Here is a 25,005-nt window from a genome sequence, read left to right on the forward strand (position 1 = left end):
CTTTTATTCATTTTGGAGAGTTTTGCCCTCACTTCACTATTTCCTATTCTATGCTAAAAAAAAAATGGGGCTGCCAGCTGCTCATTCAGAAATCAAAAGAAGGAAGATAGCATAAAGACTAACAAAACACAAATGAGTCCAATGATACTTTATTCATTACTCAAATAACTGAAGAAAAAATACAACACATTTCGGCAGTCTAAACATACATTCATCAGGGCTACAAGAATACAAGTAAAAACCTAAATGTACTGGGTTTGAATAACTGAAACTTGAGAGCTCAAAATCTGGTGCAGCTCTGCATAGAAACCAATCAGCTTCCAGGTTTTTTTTTTTTTGTCAAAACTTAACTGAGCAAGCTGAAGTTAGAAGCTGATTGGCTACTATGCACAGCTGCACTAGGTTTTGCTCGTCCCTGTTTTAGTAAATAAACACCACTGTGTAAAAGGCTGATCCCTTTAGAATATGTCAACGCAATTTGAATGAAATATTATGTTTAGGTAATTCCAACATGCAGTATTCTAAAGAGGTCACTGCTTGACACAATGGGGGAGATTTCCTAAAACGGGCGCACTCAGAATCTGGTGCAATTGTGCATTGTTGCCAATCAGCTTCTACCTTCAGCTTGTTCAGTTAAGCTTTAGCAATAAAACCTGAAAGCTGATTAGTTTCTATGCAGAGTTGCACCAGGTTTTGCATGCTCCAACTTCAGTAAATAAACCTCAATGTAGTTTATATTTTTCTCTGTATTCTTGTAGAAAATTGAGGCTGAGCACATAAAAGGAAAAACCAGACTAGCTTTTCAGGACATATTAAAGTTGTTGGCCGAAGCATAAAGAACCTGCGCTATGCAGTTGACACTACGCTCATCACCAGCAGCAGAGAAGATATGCTGTATCTGCTGAGAAAACTTAAAGTCGAAAGTCGTAACATGGGATTAGAGCTGAATATAAACAAGACGAAGATCATGAACACAGGAAATGACAACAATTTTGAGTTTGATGGTGACAGAATATAAATTGTAAAGCATTTTAATCTCCTAGGCTCTCTCATAAACAAGGAAGCAACCAGCATTCATGAAATATTCCACAGAATTGCACTTGGTAGCTACACAACAGTGGCATCCAGAGGCAAGTGTGGGGGGTGTGGCCTGCACCGGGTGACGCCGACCACACGGGGTGACACCGGACCCGCTCCACAAAAAAGGTAAGTTGTAAAGCAAGCCGACGATCCCTGCAGGATGGTTCTGATCCATCCTGCAGGGATCATCGGCTTTCTTTACAACTTACCTTTTCTTGGAGCGGGACCGGTGTCACCCCATATAGGTTGCATGCCAACGAACCTCGTCGGCATGCAACCTATACGGGGTGACACCGAACCCGCTCCAAGAAAAGATAAATTGTAAAGAAAGCCGACGATCCCCGCAGGATGCATCGGATCTGCGGATTGAGCATAATGGATCGGAGTCCGATCCATTATGCTCAATATGCAGATCCGACCCATTCTGCGAGGATCGTCGGAGGGGGTGTCACCAAGTGTTACTGCACCAGGTGACACCTACCCTAGGGATGCCTCTGCTACACAATGAAGACTCTCAACAAGGTTTTCCAGTGCAAAGAAATTGCACTGAAAACAAAGATCAGACTTGTATATGCTCTTATTTTCTCAGTTGTCAATTACGGTTGTGAAAGCTGGACACCACGGAAACAGTATAGAAAGAAGATAGGCTCATTTGAGCTTTGGTGCTGGAGAAGGATTTTATGTGTGCCATAGATAGCCCATAGAAGTAATAGATCAATTTTGGAAAAGATCAAACCGGCTATGTCAATAGAAGTCCATATGATGAAGTTGCGACTCTCCTACTTTGGTCACTATCAGAAGAGAGAGATCACTGGAGAAGGAAACAGGCGTAGAGGGAGACGCTGGAGGATCTCACAAGACTAGCACAAAGCAGACATCTTTTTAGAGCTCCTATTCATCAAGTTGCTAGGACTCGGACTCAAGTTAAAGGCACCTAATATATATATATTCTTGTCCTAATGAAGGGGTAATGTTTAGATCCCTGAAAAGTTCTGGATTTTGTTTTTAATCCAATAGCTTTCCTTTATAGATTTTGATTCTGGACCCCCAGGTTAGGGTAACCCTGTCTGACAAGAGGAACCTCACTAGGTCCATATAGTTTAACCTCTTCATGCCGAGCGCACGCAAATGTGCGGCCTCTCGGCATCTGGGCCTTGACATCGAGGGGCCGCACATTTGTGTGCAATTAAAAAAAAATATGTGCTGAGAGTGCGCGCCCTGCACGCTCCCAGCACACGTCTGGTACTCACGGAAAGGTCCCGATCTCCTCTTGTGATTGGGACCTTTCCCGATCATGTGACCGCTGTGACAGCCATGACCCTAAAACCCCGCCTGCCTCCCAGCTTCTGAAACCCTTAAAGGGCCCGGAGCTGCTGGCACCAAGGGGTTAAGAAGAACTATTCCCCTATCTGTGCTTCCTTGTGGCTTCTTTGCAAGGGATGCAAACCCCTCATATTGGACACAGACCTGGGAACAGAGCACAATTATGAGGGTGGGAACTCATTGTAATGGGCACAGCAGGAGTTCAGACCCATGGGTTCAGTGTTGAACCTTTCCTGGTGGATGAGGTCACTGCCCTTCCCCACATGCCAGTTTTTAGGCCAAGAGGTAGGTCATACACGGTCAAAGATTGTCACATAGGAGAGGTGACATTTCTTAGAGCAATGCAGTGAAGGCTCCAATGGAGAGGGGGTGTGAGGGAGTGCAGGTAGGTGAGTATACCATGCTGTGAGACAAGTTTTACTTTGCCCTGGATGGCCAGAGGGTGTTGTCCCTTTTAAACACGTTTTGATTTGGCTTTGTCACAGCCAAAATCTTCGACCAACATATTATTGACAGCAGCCAACATAGTTCGGGGATCTTCCCTCATAATGGGCACAGCAGGTATGTAGACCCAGAAACTCGGCACAGGGATGATGGGAACCTCCTATTATGGAAACAGTGGGTGTGCAGACATGGAAACTCAGCACAGGGATGGTCAGAGCCCCTTATCATGGGCACAGCAGGTGTTCCAGAAACTCATTGCAGGGATGCTGAAAAGCTTTTTTAATATGCACAACAGATGCACAGACCCAAAATCTCAGTACAGGGATAATGGGAATACTTTGTAATGGGAACCGCAAGTGTGCAGACCTGGGATCTTAATGCTGGGATGGTGGAAAACCCTCATAGTGGGCAGAGCAGATGTGCAGACCCAGGAACCAGATCCTGGGATGGAGAGAGTTCCTCCTGATGACCTGGTAACTCAGCATTGGCAATTCACTATTAAAGAGTAGGGCAGGGAAGAATGGTCTACATTGCTGACTTTTTCAAAGTTGAAATGTGTTCACCATTGTGAAATGAAACCTGTAGCAATGTTGCCTTGTCTTAAAAAAATGCCTAATAGTCATGATGATCCATTGGCTTAGAAAATCCTAATTGCCTGCCTTTCTATGACATCAATCATTTTTGAAACACTTCTCCAGAGCTAACATACAGCATGAAGTCTCAGTTACTGATCTGTATACTTTCATCAGGTTTGTGACTCAAAGTGCTCAGGTCTAATAATTCAGGCAACTTGCATTTCCTCAACAGCAGCTTTCATATTTTTCTTTTTACAAGTTTCCTTTAATAAATTCACAGCGGCCATTACTTACCTTAAAGTATACTGCCAATCCACCTAAACATTAACCAAATGTAGTTTGCTCTGTACATGGGGTATCAAACAATTGCCATATTTAAAAATAAAAACTAGTTTTTACCTTTTTTCATCCTTTGCTACATCTCAATGCTGCTGATGACTGGGGGCCTCTTTACAGCCACTTCCTATCTACATGTACTGCAGCAATGGCTGTATGGCATTTCTGAGTGGGTTTCCAGATGGCAACAACATTGGATAATGCCTGCATAATGTGTGTTGAAACAGCTGCTTCTAGTCTCCTTTAAAAGCCCATGTGAAAGGGTGACAACACAGGAGAACAACTGTTAAACAGGGACAGCGTGTTGTCACCCTATAACAGGAAGTGTCTGAGCAAGGACCCTCAGGGCAGGATCATCAGTTAATTTTTTATTGAAATCTGCAGTTTTAACAAGTTTTGAAAGCACAATAACATGCTACAGATTATATGACATTTTAGTGATCAGGTTTACATCTACTTTAAATAAAGGCAGCGTGTCACGTGTGCCAGGTGAACGTACTTGTCTTGCGGTTCTAATGAGCGCCTCTTCCTGCAGTTGTGTTGTAGAGATGACATTTCTCCGGGGGATGATTCCTCTCTGTCTGTGCTGTACCTGACGTGCTGATTTAATTAGATCCAGACCTCTTATTGATAGTCATTCCTATCGCTAATTGCCAATTAGTCAGAGTTGTGGGCGCAGCATTCCCTGCGAGGAATCCGCAGGGAGAGGTGAAGCGCGCACACACACAGCCGCGCCTATCACTCTGGAAACATCTGGGGGACTGGCTTTGGCTGCTGCAGACAAACTGACATTTTAATATTGTTACATTTCAGAATTTGAGGTCTGAAACTTTGTATAAAAGTATCACATTGATTTCCCACTTCATATCAGTTTATCACTGGATAGTTCTGGATCAGATGTTTTGGATGTACAGTTTTGGCACACTCTAATCATGTCTCAACTAAAGCCAAACTCTGGGATAGTCAAACCCATAAATATTACAAAAGAAAGACACAGGATGTAAGATGGAGTTTAGGTTTCCCCCTGGTGCTTGTTATAATTTGTAAGACTGCATGCACACGGGCATATAAAAAAAAAAAAAAAAAAAAATCACATTTACTCTGTCTAGTGGCTAAAATACTTATTTATTCTAGCAACTAGAATTACATTTTTGTGCATACACACTTGTTTATGTGCGTTTGTGTGTATATGCATAAATTATGCCCAAACCCTTCTCTATAAAAGCAGGTTTTGGGCATTAAGGCCTCATGCAACTAGGCACACTGTGTGAGAGCCGTGTTTACCCGCACAGGGATGCACAAGTGTAGCGTGCATCCCTATGCAGGCAGCCTCATTCATGTCCCATTTAGTGAACACTGCTCCCAATTTGACACTTGTGCGGGTGCATGGCCCCAAACATGCACTGTTTGCATTTGGGGATGTGCACCTACACCAATGTCAAATTGGGAGCAGCAGCTGTATCCATGCAGCCAAATGACATGAATGGTAGTACCTGCATGTAAACATGGTCCTTGCGTGTACATACGCTGTATGAATCTAAATGCCACAATGTGTATGGACACACTGGCTAATGTAGAGCTTTGTTCAAGGGCATTAAAAAAACAAAACCGCCCTTAAGTCTTCCCTGCTCTTACCAGTCTTAGCTCTTATCACTCTTCCTTGCCCTTCCCCCTCTTTACCAATACTCTCTTTAATCACACCAAAAAAATAAATACAAATAAAATAAGCTTCAGCCCTAACAAATACTTATTAGGTAAGTTACCCTTAAAGTGTATGTCACCTTTAATTCACATATATAACACAATACAGTATGTGTCTATGCTTTCAGATTGTTAATGGTAAATCCAGCCTGTTTATTTCGTTTTTCATTAACGCAGAAATATCAGAAGATCCTGCTGCTTCCCCTTGGTTTTTGTTTCAAACTGACAAGAAGCAGATTGGTGCGAGCATGCTCAAAGTGCATCCCTGCATAGTGTGCCTGCATCTCCTGTAGTCAACTTTGCAGAGTTGGCATAAACCACGTAGTAGGAAGTTGGGTTCGTTAGTGTATATTGTTGTATACTGTTTGTGTATGGCATCATACTCTGAACGCCTGCTTGCTATACAGACCTGATCATTATAGGCAAGAAGGGAGCAAAGGGAAACTGTGTGGACAAGTGACCACAAAATAAAACTTTAAAGAGAAAAAAAAAAATAAATAAATAAAAACACACACAAAATAAATAAATAAATCATTATTTTATGTAAAAAGTAAATGCAGTTAGAATCAAACACACACCATTTGCTTTTGAACTACTGGTTGTTTTGGTAATGTGTTCACAGATTTAAAGGATAAGTTCACTTTTGGGAACATGTTACATATTTCACCCATTTTTAGGGTGAAACATGTAATATATTCCTGAAGCCGCCACTCAATTCTCCCCCCCACCCCGAGACAACAGTACAGGGAGAAGTTCCCCATACTAGCTGTCACTTTTTAAAAACATCACAGGCGTTCAGGGCTCCGCCCACACAGCAGTCATCATTCATTCACAGTGTTCTGTGAATGAATGGACTACAAATCATGACAGCCGTAGCAGCTATCAGCTTGTAGGTCTCAATGAACTACCACAGCGCTGTGGTAGTTCCTTGACTCTTCCTGTCAGAAGAGGCTTGCCCGTACGTGATGTACAAACAAGCAGATACACAGACAGTGTAATATATAATGTCAATAGAAAAGATTTTCATTAGTATGTTGATGAGGGGCGAGGACGACAACCCGTGAAAGACAGAAAACATGCAGATTAAACTTCAGCTTTAACATTACACCAGATTCTCAGTCATTGCTCGGACTTCAGATCTGCACTCAGCAATAAACACACAGTATGTTGCAGGTCATTTACATTTTTATTAGAGCTCAGCAATGTTAAATCAGAATTTTCCCCAACAATTCAACACTGTTCTATCAAACAACAAAGATCAATGATGGACTGCATGAGCTGCAAGTCATAATCCTGCCATAACCCCTGGGTCATTCCACCTAAAACTGGCATTTGAGTTACAGGTGTATTCTGGTAGGTGCAATTAACCATTGGCCTTTTCTGATTTGCAAGAACTGAAAAAGTGAGATTTCCCCACCAAATTTGTCAGCTCTTTTCCACCTCCCAGGATTCTCTATTCTCTTTTGGCATGTACCATGATGTAAAACATGAAACATTCAATGAAGAGCTTCAGAGTCTTTTAAGGGCCATGACTGGTAAAAGGATCTGTAAATCAGGACAGAAAAAAAAAAAAAGTCACTACTTGAGTTGAAAACCATAGATGAAGCTAAAGGGGTGATTTAAAAAGACAGTCATTTGTTCATTGTCCAAAACAAAGTGAAGGAGATTTATTTATACCCCACTCTCGGCCATCTTATAATCACCTCTCCAATGCTACTCTACAGCTCCTTCTGTGGCTGCCACTTCAAAATACCTGAGGCATTTGTGTATGGATGGTGCATGCGCACAGAACCTTATGGGAAGCTTTTATTGACGTGGTCTTGCAACAGGGTCCCTTTAAGTGGTCTGTACAGGACAAAACCAAACCAATGAGCTCCTGAATGTAAAGTGCTAAAGAAGGCAACTAAAACATGAACATTCCAGATCTTGATCATTTAAAAAAAAAAAAAGCAAACACGTCTCAGGCTCTCAGCATTCCCTGCCAGTCATAAAACATGCAGGTTTTTGTAGTTCCTAGACACCTAGGGGCAGTGTGCCTACTCTAAATACTTACATATCAGGCTAGGGTGGGCCCACTAATGCTTGGAAAACAAAGTTGGTTGGGGATGTTGGACAACATTACGAATTAGTTAGCAAAAATAAATATTTTATCATTATTCTGGGTGTCTGAAAAGGTTCTTATTTATCAAGGGCATGGTATACCTAGTAGTAGTTATTTACATTCCACTGCACCTCTTCTGCATTATTGAAGATATTTTGTAGTTCACGTAAAAATCACTTTGTCAGTTTTAACAAGTGTCAGGAACATGCCTTAACATTTATATCCACACGACGCACAGACCCCAATCGCTAAGGAATGAGTCGAGGCAGATGTCGATTGTCCAAGAACAGGAGGGGCCGTAACAGTAACACCCTGTTTTAGTTATATAAACCTATCCTTGATGTCAGAGACGAGATGTGTGATAATAAAATGTTGTTTCCTGACACTCATAAGAAGCGGCTTGTAAAAGCTACAAAATGTCTTCAAAATTACAGAATAAGTCCAGGTGAATGTGGCTAATTACTACTAGTTATTCTAGGTGTTTTCAGATCACGAAAAACATGGCATTTAAAAAGTGCGCAAAACCTTCCCATACTCTGTTCAGCAAGATGGCGTGCCTATAGCTCTAAGATGCCATACATGCACAGTAAGGTCACTTTTCCTGAGTTAGAATCATATTTGCCCCGTGAAGTTTTTTTTTCTCCTGGGCACCCCTGATCAGAGAGTTCTTTAAAGTTCGTCGCTGTCTTACACCAGAGAACAGGAAATAAGATAAGCCATACAAGCAAGGGTGCAGTCTGAGCAGCGATAATGCTCCCACCAAAACAGCTAAGGGCAAAGTGCGTGTGCCTCATGTGGCTTACTGGTGCGGTCACGGAGAAATTATTTGGTCCAACAGTTCCTCTGTGCTGTACAACTGGGTTGCACACTGGGTGAAACAACTGTGCGTTGACTCCTTTGGCGCTGCAAGGGTTAGTGCTTGTTTCAAAAACTAAACAGATATAAGCGCTACATCTCTAAATGCAGATGACTGTAATAGAACGTATACTGCTGTCTTGTCTTAGCTGCGCACAGGATGGTGACAGTCACAAACACAAGAGGATTGTGGGTAAGAGGCTTTATCCCACATGTGAGGTCAGGACTCCTGTCGAAAGCCTCCGAGTAAGGGCAGAGCTGTCCTAACTCTTGGTTCCTTTGCATCACACAGCGGTCGGCATGTTGGGCATGTCCGGCTTCAAATTTTTTTTGGGATGCACCTATAAAAATACAAATGTGAATACTTAAATTACAAGAATGCTCTAAAAAAGTTATTGTAATTATAGAACATACACTGAAGGAAATAAGTATTTGATCCCCTTCTGATTTTGAATGTTTGCCCACTCACAAAGAAATGATCAGCCTAAAAATCGAATGGTAGGTGTATTGTAAGAGACAGAATAGCAACAAAAAATTCAAAAGAAATGCATGTCTAACAAATGATGCACTGATTTGCATGTTCATGAGGGAAATAAGTATTTGATCCCCTTCACAAAACATGACTTAGTACTTGGTGGCAAATCCCTTGTTAGTAATCACAGAGGTCAGACGTTTCCTGTAGTTGGCCACCAGGTTTGCACACATCTCAGGAGGGATTTTGGCTCACTCCTCATTAAGGTTTGGTGGCTGACGTTTGGTAACTCGAACTTTCAGCTCCCTCCACAGATTTTCGATCGGATTAAGGTCTGGAGACTGGCTAGGCCACTCCAGGACCTTAAAGCGGAGCTCTACCCAAAAGGGGAAGTTCCGCTTTATGGACTGCTCCCCCGCTCCCCATTAAGGATTGGCACCTTTGGGGAGCGGGGGGGGATTGGAGGATGACAGGCACCTGCTCCCACTTCCGGTCCGATTGGAAACAGAAGGTGTCCTTCCTCCCTCTCTGTAGTCTTTTGGGACACGTGACAGGTCCCAGAAGACTACAGGACCATTCAAGCAGCACAGCGCTACTCGCGCATGCACAGTAGGTACCCGGCTGTGAAGCCGCAAGCTATCACAGCCAGGTGCCCACACTGAAGATGCTGGCCTCCTGGAATCAAGGACAGCCGGTGAAGCGAGCTCCAGGGGACACACCAAGGGACCGAGGGACAGGTAAGTGGCTGTTTTTTTTTTTTTTTTAAAGTCAGCAGCTACAGTTTTTGTAGCTGCTAACTTTTTTTATTTTATAGGTCGAGTGGAACTCCGCTTTAATGTGCTTCTTCTTGAGCCACCATGTTTGACAGTTGGGATGGTGTTCTTGGAGTCATGGGCAGCATTCCTCCTCCTCCAAACACGGCGAGTTGCGTTGATGCCAAACAGCTCGATTTTGGTCTCATCTGACCACAACACTTTCAACCAGTCCTCCTCTGCATCATTCAGATGGGCCTGGACATGTGCTCTCTTGAGCAGAGGGACCTTGCAGGCACTGCAGGATTTCAGTCCTCGTCAGCGTAGTGTGTTACCAATTGTTTTCTTGGTGACTGTGGTCCCAGCTGCCTGGAGATCATTGACAAGCTCCTCATGTGTAGTACTGGGATGATTCCTCACTGTTCTCATGATCAATGACATTTCACGAGGTGAGATCTTGCACGGTGCACCAGACCTAGGAAGACTGACAGTTGTTTTGTGTTTCTTCCATTTGCAAATGATTGCACCAACTGTTGTCACCTTCTCACCAAGCTGCTTGGCAATAGTTTGGTAGCCCAGTCCAGCCTTGTGTAGGTCTACAATCTTGTCCCTGACATCCTTGGACAGCTCTTTGGTCTTTGCCATGGTGGAGAGTTTGGAATCTGATTGTTTGATTGCGCCTGTGGACAGTTGTCTTTTTATACAGGTAACAAAATGAGATTAGCAGCACTCCCTTTAAGAGACTGCTTCTAATCTCAGCTTGTTACCTGTATGAAAGACACCTGGTAGCCAGAAATCCTGTTGAATGATAGGGGATCAAATACTTATTTCCCTCATGAACATGCAAATCAGTGCATCATGTTAGACATGCATTTCTTTTTAATTTTTGTTGCTATTCTGTCTCTCAGTGTTACTCCTACCATTCGATTTTTAGACTGATCATTTCTTTGTGAGTGGGCAAACATTCAAAATCAGTAGGGGATCAAATACTTATTTCCTTTACTGTAGTAAATGCTAGTGTGTAATTGTGGTGAGACAGAGTAATCTCCTCTGGTGCAGAAACTGATGTGAATGGCTCAGTGTTCTCTGTAAAGCAATGAGGAATATGTCAGAGCTAAATAAATGTATAATAACAATGCAATTGTAGAGGGGATAAAAGAGTGTAAGCTCCTCTGGTGTAGAAACGGATGTGACTGTCCCAGTGTTCACTGTATTGCACTGCAGAATACCTCAAAGCTATATAAAGCTAATAATAATATTAATTATCTGTGGTGGGAACACTAGAATGTAAGCTCTTCTGGTGCAGAAACTGAGGAGAATGGCTCAGTGTTCTCTGTACAGCTATGAGTAATATGTCAGAGCTGTATAAATGTTTATTAATTACGATATCATTAATAAAAATAATGTGATCGCAGTGGGAATAAGAGTAAGCTCTTCTGATGCAGAACATTATGTGACTGACTCAGTATTCTCGGTTTGGCAATGCAGAATACCTTAGAACTACATAAATGTATTAATAATAATATTAATAAAGTGTGACTGTGGTGGGGACACTAGAGTTTAATCTCTGGTGCAGAGACTGATGCGAGGGCTCAGTGTTCTCTGTACATCTAAGCTGGATATGTCAAGAGCTATATAAATTTAGTGTGCGACTGTGGTAAGACATTCTATGTAAGCTTCTCTGGCTCATGTCTACTGGTTGATATTGCTGCTTCTCCTGTATCCCCCCCCCCCCTCCTTCCCTGTTGGAAATCCTTCACCCCAAACCTGAACAGGATACACACTGGGTTATTTGTCTGCAGGTTCAGTCTTGATGACTCGGTGCTGCTTGCTAGAATTTGGTGCCGGTTTGTTAAGGTCCTCCCCGCTCAGCAACGCTCGGATCTCGGATGGGATTTTACCTTGGTCCATCACTGTACACCACTGCTTATACTATAAGACAGACGAGAGGAGACAGGTACATATTTTTATTTTTTCCCCTTTCCACAAACTTACTTAGAACACCCAGGCATTATATATTTTATGATAGCACAGCCCCCAGACAATATATAGGCCCTGTAGAATAAAAATGGTGGCAATTGCAACACACAGTATTTGTGCAGCAGTTTATCAAATGCAACATTTGGGGTAAATATTGCAACTACCAAGCATTGGGGCTAGTATATAGAACTCAAATTTGTGTGTGTCTTAGAAATTGTTAATTTTTTTTTTTTTAGGCGACACTTTAAAAGCCATGATAGCTATGCAAACATATCCATACCTAAACTTCAGCTTTAATTTAGATCTCAATTCTTCCCCTTATGCCAGGGTGCTAGATGTAATCCTGGACTCTGGCCTGTCCTTTTAGCCTTTAATCCAATTGCTGTCCAAATATTGCCACCTTCACCTCTAACATTTCTAAAATTCAACCCTTCTTAACCAATTGCACCACAAAGCTATTCTCTCCCCTACCTCAATCTTTCTGGATTTCTCCTACTCGTCTGCCTTTCTATGATCTCTAAAAACTCCTATCCTGCCTCTACCCAACAAGTGAACATCTACTTTCTCCAACTCATCCCTTTTGTATCACTTGCCCCTAGCTTTTAGATTGTAGAATCTCAAGAGCACGCTCCCCAACCCCAATTCTGCCATCCCCCTTGTCTTGAACATTATATATGGTCAAATAAAAAAAAAAAAAAAAAAAAAAAGTCAGCAACTACAAATACTGTAGCTGCTGACTTTTAAAGAACAGGTACTCACCAGTCTGGAAACCCAGCACTGTGTTCACCTGGCTTTGGGTCCCTGGCACCAATTTATCTGTGAGAAGCTGGCTGTGACTTCCTGCAGTTTTACTGCCAGCTTCCCACTGTGCATGTGAGACCCACTGTACTTCCAGGTGGTCCCACAGCCTCCTGGGATGTGCAAAGAGTCCCAGGAGGCTGCAAAGGGACAAACTTCCTAGGTGAGAAGAGCAAAAAAGTGGGAACGTATACCTGTCAGAAACAGGTGCCAGCTCCCTGAAAAAAAAAAAAAAAAAAATTAACATTGGCAGAGGGGGAAAGAGGAGCTGAACTTCCTATATTTAGAGTTCTGCTTCAATGTAGGTCCTCAGTGGCTGTCAACAGCTGCATACATTCCTATAGAAGCATAGCTTTGCTAGTCAGGGCTAATAAAGATGGGAAATTGCAGAATGTTCAGGTACATTAAAGTTTGCATTTGAGGGGTTTCAATTATTTTATGTATTCTTATTGACTTGTAAGGAGACAGAAAAAACAGTTCTGATGCAGACATGCGTATGTACACAGGAAAAGAAGCAAACTATTTTTTTCCTGTCAGCAAAGGAGGACACTACAGTGCAGCAGAAATCATGACAGATTCTGGTCATTTCCAAATGTGGTGTATGTTTACGTCCCACCTCGGAGTCAAAAATGTAAAAATGGCACAATGAGAAGACATGTACACCCAACTGCATGTCCTAGCAAACTGTCACATCTCTCTCCCTGCTGGATTATTATTGAAGCTACCTACCTTCCATGTGGGAGGGGAACGGACACAAGCTACTGAGGGGAACTCACAATAGTGGGAAGAGCAAAGACACAAGCTACTGCAGGGAAATCCCACCATTGTGGGAGGAGCAAAGATGTATGCTACTGCAGGGAAATCCCACCATTGTGGGAGGAGCAAAGATGTATGCTACTGCAGGGAAATCCCACCATTGTGGGAGGAGCAAAGATGTATGCTACTGCAGGGAAATCCCACCATTGTGGGAGGAGCAAAGATGTATGCTACTGCAGGGAAATCTCACCATTGTGGGAGGGGCAGAGACCCAAACTAGTGTTGGGAAATCTCACCATTGTGGGAGGGGCAGAGACCCAAACTAGTGTTGGGAAATCTCACCATTGTGGGAGGGGCAGAGACCCAAACTAGTGTTGGGAAATCTCACCATTGTGGGAGGGGCAGAGACCCAAACTAGTGTTGGGAAATCTCACCATTGTGGGAGGGGCAGAGACCCAAACTAGTGTTGGGAAATCTCACCATTGTGGGAGGGGCAGAGACACAAACTACTGCAGGGAAATCTCACCATTGTTGGAAGGGCAGAAACACGAACTACTGCAGTGAAATCTCACTGTTTTGATAGGAGCAGAGACACTAATTACATCAGACTGGTTCTATGTCAACAGCTTTGCCCCTGTCTGTTTTGTGTTCCAACACAGCCAGAAGTGTCATTATAAAGAATCTACTTACCATCTCTAGCTCCTCCCTCAGTGCACAGATGGCTCGCTCTCGGCTGGACACTAGCTCCTCCAGGTACTGGTAGCGCAGTTTTTTCCTGGCCCTGCATTCTCGTGCACTCTGCCGGCTGCGTTCCAGCTTTGCCTTCAAGTCAATCTTAGCAGGTTTCCTCCCTCGTTTACCAGGTTTCTTCACCTTACCGCCAGATATCTGCCAGGAGAAAGATTTATTACTTCACTGACAACAGCAGACCTCTGCAATGTCAGGGCAGAGTAAAAGGTTTTCTTTAAATTGGAACTTTACCCATAACAACTTGGGGAAGAAAAAAAATAAAAAATCAATGTTCTTTAGCAAAGAACATACATTTTACATTAAGGCCTCATGTACACATTGTATAGGGAGGATTGTACCTCTTGCTCAAGTCCCTATATTTTTAAGGAAATGTGAATAATCACCTGCAGACGAGTTAAGACTCTGAATTATATTTATTGTTGCATATACATACAAGGATAATACAGAGTCCACCCTCACTGTATTCCACTTTCCATAGAGTTCTTCTCTGCTTCTATAGCCTTTTGTATCAAATAGCAACAGATCACATTAAAAGGACCAAAGCGGATGCTCCCCATAAAACGTTACACAAGCCTGCTGGCCCAGTTACAATTTAGATATGTGTGTCATTTGCAGTAAAAAAATTGAAGCATCTCTGATGAGACAAAATGGAGTATATATAGCCATCTTATAAATACTCTACATATGTGACTCAGTAAGGATCATAGTTATCCCTATGCAACAAACTCCCCTAGACGTTAAGCTCTCCTGGTAACAGAAAAACGAAATGCTGCAAAAAATGCGCGTAAATGCGATACCGCTTGGACATTTATTCATTTGATTGGCCAGAGTATTTTCCATTGACATGGATAAAAACCCAAACACTAGCGTTTATACATGTTTAGCCACTTTTCCACGCGTTTTTGCTGCGCTTAGCGGTTTTTAGCCAAAATTTTCCTCTCCTGAACGAGATTCTTCTGCGTTCAGAAGAGGAACATTTAACTGCCCCTAAACTCTGCTAAAATCCTATGCGTACATGGACACATAGGCTTTTATTGAGTTAAGTTCAGATGCTTTGGCGAAAAAAAAAAAAACCCGCCAAAGCTCCTAAACTTGTGTTTAGGAGCAGCAGTGCACATGAGGCTTTATAATTCTGCTACCAAAATTAGCATGGAGTGTAAATTTCCTCCAGAATCGTTCCAGTTTCTTCTTGCTGGAGGCTGCCATTTTGCTGAAGCCCAGAGTAGCAGTAAATCTTTAGATTGTCAGCAGATCAGCTTCTAGTAGCTCTCATTTTCAGCACAGTGCCTAAAGATAGAGAGCACATGAGCATGTGCAGAGCAGGGTGAGACAGTGTATTACTGGATTTGAAATAATATAGGCACTTATTTTTAATGTTTTACATAGCTATACCTGCATAAGGGGCCAGCCTGAAGTGATCTAGCAGGAATTAATTTTCTGACCAAAGTTCCACTTTAAAAAGTCAGTTGAAACCTAGCTATTCCCATAATCTCCCATTAATTAGTAATAGACTTGGAAACCCTGACTCTATCAGAGCCAATCATCTGTTTCAAATGAAAGTCGATTGTTCATCAATTAAAATAATTTTAGAAAATAATTTTCTGAAAAATACAATCCTTATATTAATACCACTGTTACATAACAAAAAAAAAACGGTTTGTTATGGCTGACATAAGATGAAGTCTCACCTTGTTGTCTTCCATCTTCTTGACACCAAAGAGGGAACTGCAAATCGGATGAGCTAGGCCCCTAGACTTACAGAGACACCCAACAATCAGATAAATGCAATGGGCTCTTGCTGTAAGAATGTGGGCTACCCTAACACCTTTAGGGGGGGGATCAGATAAAGGGCCCCTGAACTTCTAGATCACAAGCTGGTCTCCTGGAACCTGTATTGGCTGTTGAAGTGGATGTCTGCCCCTGTACGTCTGAAGCTGGGCCCTTGGATCTGACTGGCTACTAGAAGACTCTAGTAGACCCTTCAGTCCGATGAGGGAACCCTGGACTTGATGACTTACTCCTGGCAGTTCTTGTAGACCCCTAGATCAGGGGTCCCTGGAATCCTTAGGTGCAAAAAGCTTGGTTTTGAAGTAGTAGTTGCTCCTCAATTCATCTGTCTCTGCATGCAGCTTCAGGCAGAGGGATCTGATGACAGGCTCCTGGAACCTATGCTGAGCCCATAGATATGATGTCTGGCTTTTGTCACCTTGGATCACATAAGGGCTCTTCAGTCTGATATGTTTCTGGCACCTCTGGCAGGCCTTTAGATCAGATGAGGGGCCCTTGGGTCGGATGACATGCTCCTGGCACCTCTGGTAGGCCCCTAGATCTAATGACAGGCAGCTGTCACTTCTGGCGTTCCCTAGGTTGAGATGAGAGACCCTTGGTTCAGATGGCTGGCCCCTGACAACCTCACCTTGCTCCTGGTTCAGATGAGAGGCCTCTGTATACAGTGACTAGCTTCCCCCCTATAAAACCACTAGAACTGAACACTGGCCATAAAACCTCTGGAAGGATCGTTTATAAAGCTCGGGACCCTGAATGAGCAGTTACGCCCTTTCTTCGGAAACCAGGCAGCTCGAGAGAGGCCCAGCAGGGAAGAACTGACTTTGTTTACAATCTCGCAGCTGACTCTTTTAAAGGCTCATTACACAGGAAGTGACACCTGGCATGATGGGAAATGTAGTCTCCCTCTGCCCCCACAACACAGGCTGGCACCGCTTTCCAACTACAACCCCAGCAGCCATTGCGCTTTGCTTCTGCGTCATCCAACTCAGAACGGAGGCTGCTGGGTAAACCAGTCTGGCCAGTAACCAGGGGGTGGGGCAGAGCACTTTAGAACCTCACACTACATGTACCGGCATTCCGTGCGCCATTTAGCGCGTCTTCTTAAAATGTGTCTGCAGAATAGTGAGCGGCTGTCTGGGGGGCGGCCATATTATTGGAGAACAGTAATCATTGTGTCACAGTAGTTGACTATGGAAAATGGCGCCGCTAGATAGAGACAGCTATGAAAGCTATATCGAGCTCTTGTGAAGGGAAAAATGAAACAGCTGGGGCACAGGTGATACAATGTAACAGGGGAAGGAATGTCATCATAAAGTCAGCTGTAAATATTATGTAACTTAATAAAGAGGCAACGGAGTCAGGTAGACACACAGAAGGCTGCAGGCGAACTACTACAAATTCCAGCATGGCCGCCAAATATTATCCACTTGCCCTCCAGAGGAGGACAACTGACAACTGCGCAGTCATGCAACGCTGCACCCAAGTGAAATGTATGTCCTTTTTTTGCACAAATAGAGCTTTCTTTCAGTGGTATTTGATCACCTCTGCGGTTTTTATTTTTTATTAAAAGAAAAAGACCGACAATTTTGAGAAAAAAAACAATATTTTTTCTATAAAACATGTTCAGTAAAAAAATCTAAAAAAATCAAATTTCATCATAAATTTAGGCCAAAATGTATTCTGCTACATGACTTTGCTAAAAAAAATCCCAATACGTGTAAATTGGTTTACGTGAAAGTTATAGCGTTTACAAATGGCGGTATAGATACTGGGATTTTTTTTTATACTAGTAATGGCGGTGATCAGCAGCTTATAGTGGGACTGCGGCAGGCATTCTGACACTGGGGGGGAACTTACTATCACTGACAACTCCAGTGACACTAATACAGTGATCAGTGCTAATAAAAAGCACTGACACTGTACTAATGACACTGGGCAGGAAGGGGTTTAACATCTGGGGTGATCAAAGGGTTAACTGTGTGCTGTGCTTTACTGTGTAAGCACACTGCTTTGTATTGTTCTTCTATGCAGAGCAATACAAAGCAGTGTGCAGGAGCTGACAGGGGAGAGATCTGTATTGTTTACATACAGATCTCTCCCCCATCAATGATACACGGTGATCGCCGGTGCCAGCGGGGAATAACCGACTGTGTCCTGGTGAGCGACAGGTGAGGCTGCCAATGGCGGTGTGGTAGGGCGCCCTAGCCGAAAATGCAAAATCACATATATATATATGTGTGTGTGATTTTGAGCATCCATGCTGCTCTGTAGCAGTATTTCTACTATATGGCAGCAGCAAATCAGTTATTATACAGGATTTATATAGCGCCAAGAGTTTGCTCGGCGATTTACAATATTAAGGGAGACAATACAGCAACAATACAGTTCAATGCAAGAGGGTTAAGAGGGCCCTGCTCCTCGGAGTTTACAGTCTAATAGGGGGGAACTGGTGGTACAAGAGGTAATAACTGTGGGGGATAGAAGATAGAAGATTCGTTTATTAGCTGAAGGAAGGATAGGCTTCCCTGAAGAGATTTTCAGGGATTGCCTAAATGTGGGTAGAGTAGGTGCTAGTCTGACAAATTGGGGTAGAGAGTTCCAGAGGATGGGGAAGGCTCTGGAGAAATCCTGGAGAAAAGCATGACAGGAGGAGACAAGGGAGTTAGAGAGCAGGAGGTCGTGGGAGGAGCGGAGAGTACGGTTTGGGTGATATTTGGAGACAAGATTGGTGATGTAATTTGGGGCACAGTTATAAATGGCTTTATACGTTATTGTTAATGTTTTGAATTTTATTGGTTGGACAATGGGAAGCCAGTAGAGGGATTGGCAGAGAGGGATGGCAGATATGGAACGGTTAGTAAGGTGGATGAGTCTGGCAGCAGCATTTATGATAGACTGAAGAGGGGATAGCCTGTGATGAGGTAAACCAATGAGGAGGGAGTTACAATAGTCAAGGCGAGGGATAACAAGGGAGTGAATAAGTTGCTTAGTGGTTTCAATTGTTAAGAACAGCCGTATCTTGGAGATGTTGCGGAGGTGAAGTCTACAAGATTTGGACAGTGATTGGATTTGGGGCTGAAATGACAGATCAGTGTCTAGGGTTACACCTTATACCCTGACATAAGGAGAGGGACTGATGGTTGATATATTGATTGTGATGGAGAAGTCAGGGGAGGGGCACGGGCTGGAGGGAATATTAAGAGCTTTGTTTTAGAAAGATTGAGTTTGAGCAAGTGGAGTGACATCGATGCCGATATGTCACTTAGTAGGTTAGTAATGCAATAGAAGACTGAAGGGTTGAGAAGAGGAGTAGAGAGATAGATTTGTGTGTCATCAGCATAGAGATGGTACTTGAAGCCATGAGAGTTAATCATGACCAAGGGAGGATGTGTAGATGGAGAAGAGAAGGGGTCCAAGGACAGAACCTTGAGGGACCCCTACAGAAAGAGGAGGTGGAGAGGAGGAAACTGAGTTATAGGTAACGCTGAAGGAGCACTGCGATAGGTAGGAGGAGAACCAGAAGATAGCAGAGTCTCGGAGGCCAAGAGAGTGGAGTTTTTTGAGGAGGAATGGATGGTCAACAGTATCAAAAGCCACAGAGAGGTCAAGTAGTAAGACTATGGAGTAGTGGCCATTGGTATTAGTAGTTAGTAAATCATTAGTGAGTTTTAGTAGGACAGTTTCAGTGGAGTGCTGTGAGCAAAAGCCAGACTGTAAAGGGTCAAGGAGGTTGTTGTCAGTGAGGTAGGAGCTCAAGCGATTGTAGACTAAGAGTTTAGAGGTAAACGGGAGCAGGGAGATGGGTCTTAAGTTGTTCAGGTTGGTGGGGTCCAGCGAGGGCTTCTTAAGTATGGGAGTGATGTGTGCATGCTTTAGAGGGGAGGGGAAGGTGCCAGTAGAGAGAGAGAGAGAGATTGAAGATGTGAGTGAGGGAGCAAAGGATAGAAGAATAGGGTGACCATAGTAACTGAGAGGGAACAGCATCCAGGGGACAGGTGGTAAGATGGGCTTCTGAGAAAACTTTTGTGACCTCTTTGGTAGTAGCAAGGTCAAAAGAGGAAAGTGTTGAGGGTGGTTTTGTATAGGGTATGCTAAGTGGGATTGATAAGAATCACCGCTGTTCCCCCTCCAGCCACCACGCTGTTCCAGCCGAGAGCTGACCTCCCCACATCGCAGAGAGATGACGGCTCTTCACCCGGGTTACCACCCCACCGTTAACTATTGTTAACCACGGTTTTTATGCTTATGATTACTTCACACATGTGAGTGTTTCTACATTTAGACTTGAATTAAAAGACTTATTGCACTTAGAGGCGCTTCTCTCCTTTTTCTCATCTACAGAAGTTGCTACAGCTTATTTGGAAGCCTTGCCCTCAGTGCCACACGGAATCCTACGCTCTTCATACAGTAGCCACTAATACCACCATCACCCATACTACCATTTCCCAGGACTTTGCAGTGTTTGCGCTGTTACAACCCTTCCTCATTTTTTCTGAATCATTAAGTGGGATTGATATGCAGTGCACTAACAATCCAGGGGTATATAGGGTAGAAAGTTATTCCAAAGGCATCCAAGTGCCATGTTCAAAGGTTTTATAGATAAACCAGTTACCAACTTGTATAGAGACAATAAAATCATGTAGACAAGGTCCTTTAGCTCCTTCAGCACACTGGTTAAGTTCCGGTATAGATGTAAGAATGGAAGTCAATGAACATATACCAGCTGGGAAATGCACATGGATCATGCCAATGAACCATCCATTGTAGATCAATCTATATCGGTCTCTGTGTAATGTCCAGAGAGACTTGAGGAAATGGACGTATCATGTGGGGTCCCGGAGCCCAGAGATGACGGCATCAGAGGCACCGTAGATGACAGGAGATGTTGCCGCTCGGCTAAAAGACCAGCTGCTCAGCAGCTTGGTGGCTCAGTGGCTATGGTGAAGGGTAGAGGACCCAGGAACTCACATTCACCAATGGGATAACGCGTTTCAAAGCATTCTGCTTCTTTGTCAAAGCATCCTGCTTCTTTGGGATTTGACAAAGAAGCAGGAAGATTTATATAGGGTGAATACTTGCTGGGATTTGATTTTATGCCACAATCGCTCAAGTGCACGACTATGTCTCTTAAGATTTCTGGTGTCAGTCTGCCACGGTTGTAATGGTCAGGGCCTGATACTTTGTGTTGTTAGAGGAGCAAGTGAGTCCAGTGTGGATGAGAGTGAACTGTTGTAGACAGAAGTGGCCAGGTCAGGGCAGGACAGGGGAGAGATTCTTCCATAGAGGAGGTTGGTTGCAGAGTAGAAAAGAGAAGGATTAATGTGGTGAAGGTTTCTGCGGGTAATTGTTGGTTGGAGGGATAGGTGGTTGAAGACGAGGACACTGTGAAGGTGATGAGGTTGTGATTAGAGAGAGGAAAGGGGGTGTTGTTGAGGTTGTAGGGAGTGCAAAGATGGGAGAAAACAAAGTCTAAGGTATTCCCATCAGAGTGAGTGACTGTACAGTTGCAAGAAAAAGTATGTGAACCCCTTGGGATTACGTGGAGTTTTGCATGAATTGGGCATAAAATGTGCTCTGAACGTCATCTAAGTCACAACAATAGAAGAACACAGTCTGCTGAACATAATACTACACAAACATTAGATGTTGCCATGGTTTGATTGCACATAACATGTAAACATTCACAGTGCAGGGAGGAAAAAGTATGTGAGGCCCTAGCTTAATGACTTCTCCCAGAGCTAATTGGAGCCAGGAGTGAGCCAACCTTGACTCCAATCAGTGTGACGATATTGGATGTGTTGCTGACAGCTGTCCTGCCCTTAAAAAAGACACACCTGTTTTGGGTTTACTGGTTTCAAGAAGCACTGTGTGATGTGAACCATGCCTCGCAGAAAAGAGCTCTCAGAAGACCTACGATCAAGAACTGTTGACTGGCATGAAGCTGGAAAGGGTTACAAAAGTATCTCCAAAAGCCTTGATGTTCATGTGTCCACGGTAAGACAGACTGTCTACAAATGGAGAAAGTTTAGCACTGTTGCTACTCTCCCTAGGCGTTGTCGTCCTGTAAAAATGACTGCAAGAGCACAGCGCAGAATGCTGCATGAGGTAAAGAAGAATCCCAGAGTGTCAGCTAAAGACCTACAGAAATCTCTGGCACATGATAACATTTTTGTTGACACATCTACAATAAGGAAAACATTAAACAAGAATGGAGTACATGGGAGGACACCACGGAGGAAGCCATTGCTGTCCAAAAAGAATATTGCAGCACGTTTGAAGTTTGCAAAAGAGCACCTGGATGTTCCACAGCACTACTGGCAAATATACTGTGGACAGATGAATCCAAGATTGAGTTGTTTGGGAAGAACACACAATATTATGTGTGGAGAAAAAAAGGCACAGCACACCAACATCAAAACCTCATCCCCACTGTAAAACATGGCGGAGGGAGCATCATGGTTTGGGGCTGCTTTGCTGCCTCAGGGCCTGGACAGATTGTTGTCATTGATGGGAAAATGAATTCCAGAGTTTATCAAGACATTTTGCAGGAAAACGTACGACTATCTGTCCGCCAACTGAAGCTCTGCAGAGGATGGGTGATGCAACAGGACAATGACCCAAAGCATACAAGTAATTCAACAAAACAATGGCTGCAACAGCACAGAATACTCCTTCTGGAGTGGCCCAGTCAGAGTCCTGACCTCAACCCGATTGAAATGCTGTGGCATGACCTTAAGAGAGTGATTCACACCAGACATCCCAAGAATATTGGTACACTGAAACAGTTTTGTGAAGGGGAGTGGTCCAAAATTACTCCAGATCGTTGTGCAGGTCTGATCTGCAACTACAGGAAACGTTTGGTTGAGGTTATTGCTGCCAAAGGAGGGTCAACCAGTTATTAAGTCCAAAGGTTCACATACTTTTTCCTCCCTGCACTGTGAATGTTTACATGTTATGTGCAATTAAACCATGGCAACATCTAATGTTTGTGTAGTATTATGTTCAGCAGACTGTGTTCTTCTATTGTTGTGACTTCGATGACGTTCAGAGCACATTTTATGCCCAATTCATGCAAAACTCCACGTAATCCCAAGGGGTTCACATACTTTTTCTTGCAACTGTATACATTGTGTTAAGGCAAAAGATGAGGTTAGGTTGAAGAGTTGGGATGTAGCCGGGTTGTTCACATTAATGGGGATGTTAAAATCTCCAAGAATGATAATGGGTATTTCAGTGGAGAAAAAGTAGGGTAGCCAAGCAGAGAAGTCATCAAGAAAGCGGGACACCAGTCCAGGAGGCTGATAGATCACTGCAATCCTCAGAGAAATGGGAGAAAACAGCCAAATGCAGTGTGTCCCGAAAGAAGAGGATAGAGAGGGAGAGTTAGGAAGGACTTGAAAGGTGCTCAGTGGGGATAGAAGCAAACCAACTCCACCTCCTTTCCGACCACTGGGTCTGGGTGAGTGGGTCTAGTGGAGGCTTCCATTGGAGAGGGCTGCGGGAGAGGCTGAATCTGATGCTTGAAGCCAGATTTCTGTAATTTCTAGCAGATTAAAGGAGTGGGAGTGGACTAGTCACTAACACTGTGTCTCCTCAGATCCTCAGCAGTTGTCTTCTGCTGCTGTAAAGGAAAAACTAAAGGAATATCTCCCAACTTTCTGAGATGGGAATAAGGGGCACCCAGGGGCGGACTGACCATTTGGAAACTCTGGCACTGCCCGAGGGCCCGTGGTCAGTAGGGGGCCCATGAGATGCCCCTGGTACCTTTTTCATAGGCTTTTTTTGAGTTTGGGCAAGGACACAGGGGCCCCATGATCCCCTATTGCCCGGGGGCCCCATGAGTTGTCAGTTCACCCCTGGGGGCACCTATAAGCAAAAGTATGTATTCATAGGACACACCCCCTCACAAGGAGAGTACATATGTAAACAATGATTGGCTAAACCTACAAGTGCATTTTTACAACAACTATTCCTTTATATTGGCTTTTGAATTGTACAAATGCAATAATTTAGAAGTTGGATGAAAGGTTTAGCAGTGGGGAACCCTCTTGGATAAATAGAGCATTTTTAATTCAGGTATATAGATCAGACCAAAATGAGGGAGAAATGAGGAGGAAAGAGGGACAGAGGAACTTTGTTCCAAATATGGGACAGTCCCTTGAAATCAGGGACAGTTGGGAGCTAAGCTAAAAGCATTCTTTTTATTTTGGATAGAGAAACGGACGGTCAAAAACCCTTGTCAGTTATTTGCCATTTGTGTCACATTGCAGAGATTTCCTTTTACTTCCAATCTCATAAACAAAACAGGAAGTGAGAGGAGATCTTTCCAAAGTGAGGTAATCCCTGGTTGTCACCATTGTCACCAGAATTAGGCCCCATGCACTTTGGGCATTTGCCCAGCTCTTCTAAACACCTTTCTCCTGGCAAGAGAAAAGCAGCATCAAAAAATGGGCCTAAAGCCACGTATTTGCAAATGCGTTTAGATGCGTTTAGGCCTTCATTGATTTCATTGGCCAGAATCATAACTTATTCTGATCATCGGCATGAATGAACACTTGACGTGTCTGGCATTAACGTGCGTTTACATGCGTTTGGGCACATAAGTGTTTTTTAGAGGCAAAGTGCTCCTCTTCTGAATGTGCTGGCTCTGGGTTTTTCTTCTGTAAACCCCTATGTGTGCCTGGACATGGAGGGGCCTTTAGATGCAGATAAGAAAAGTCAAACACCCTCAAGGTATAATAACTAAAGGCAAAGGTTTTTTTTTAGTTTTGGGTAGAGTGGAGATGGATTAGAGCACCTGTCAGTTTTTATTGCTGTCTGTGTCCCCCATTAGGGAGATTCACCCTCTCTATTTTTCCTGTTTTCCATTATCATTGAAAGTGAAAGAAAATCCCAAATCTTAGGTTGTTCCCATAAACATGACAGAGAGGAAATCTTCCAATGGGGACACTAATTCTGGTGACCTGGGGGGTCCCCAAGGAATTCCCTTAATTTTCAGGGATTTCCTCTCACTTCCTGCTTTGGCTATGGGACAGGAAGTGAAGGGAAATCTCCCGAATGGGACAAAGATGGCAAAAAAAATAATAATCTGACAGTGGTTTTTGACGCCCAGTGTGTATGAGGCCTTAGTGTCCCCATTGGAAGATTTCCCCTCTATTCCTGTTCTGGTGACTATTGGAAATTTGGGATTTTCTTTCAAGCTTAGTGATAATGGTAAACAGGACAACTAGAGAGGATGAATCTCCCTAACCGGGGGCACAGACAATAAAAAATGACAGGGGTTCTAGTCCCTCT

At 43.5% G+C, this 25,005-nt stretch overlaps 1 protein-coding gene across 1 annotated transcript; it reads right to left on the minus strand.

Moving 5' to 3' along the window:
* Positions 1-6,626: 6,626 nt before the first annotated feature.
* Positions 6,627-16,644, minus strand: CREBL2 (cAMP responsive element binding protein like 2). Its single transcript, XM_089671873.1, has 4 exons — positions 15,612-16,644; positions 13,864-14,061; positions 11,424-11,571; positions 6,627-8,756 (listed from the first exon to the last, which is right to left on the minus strand). Exons 1-3 carry the CDS (start codon positions 15,624-15,626, stop codon positions 11,428-11,430), a joined length of 357 nt encoding a protein of 118 aa, XP_089527999.1. The 5' UTR covers positions 15,627-16,644; the 3' UTR covers positions 6,627-8,756; positions 11,424-11,427.
* Between the last annotated feature and the right edge of the window lie 8,361 nt (positions 16,645-25,005).

Source organism: Staurois parvus, unplaced genomic scaffold, assembly GCF_062004578.1.
Source record: "Staurois parvus isolate SC_StPar_1 unplaced genomic scaffold, SC_StPar_1.0 ptg000114l, whole genome shotgun sequence".
NCBI lineage: Eukaryota > Metazoa > Chordata > Amphibia > Anura > Ranidae > Staurois > Staurois parvus.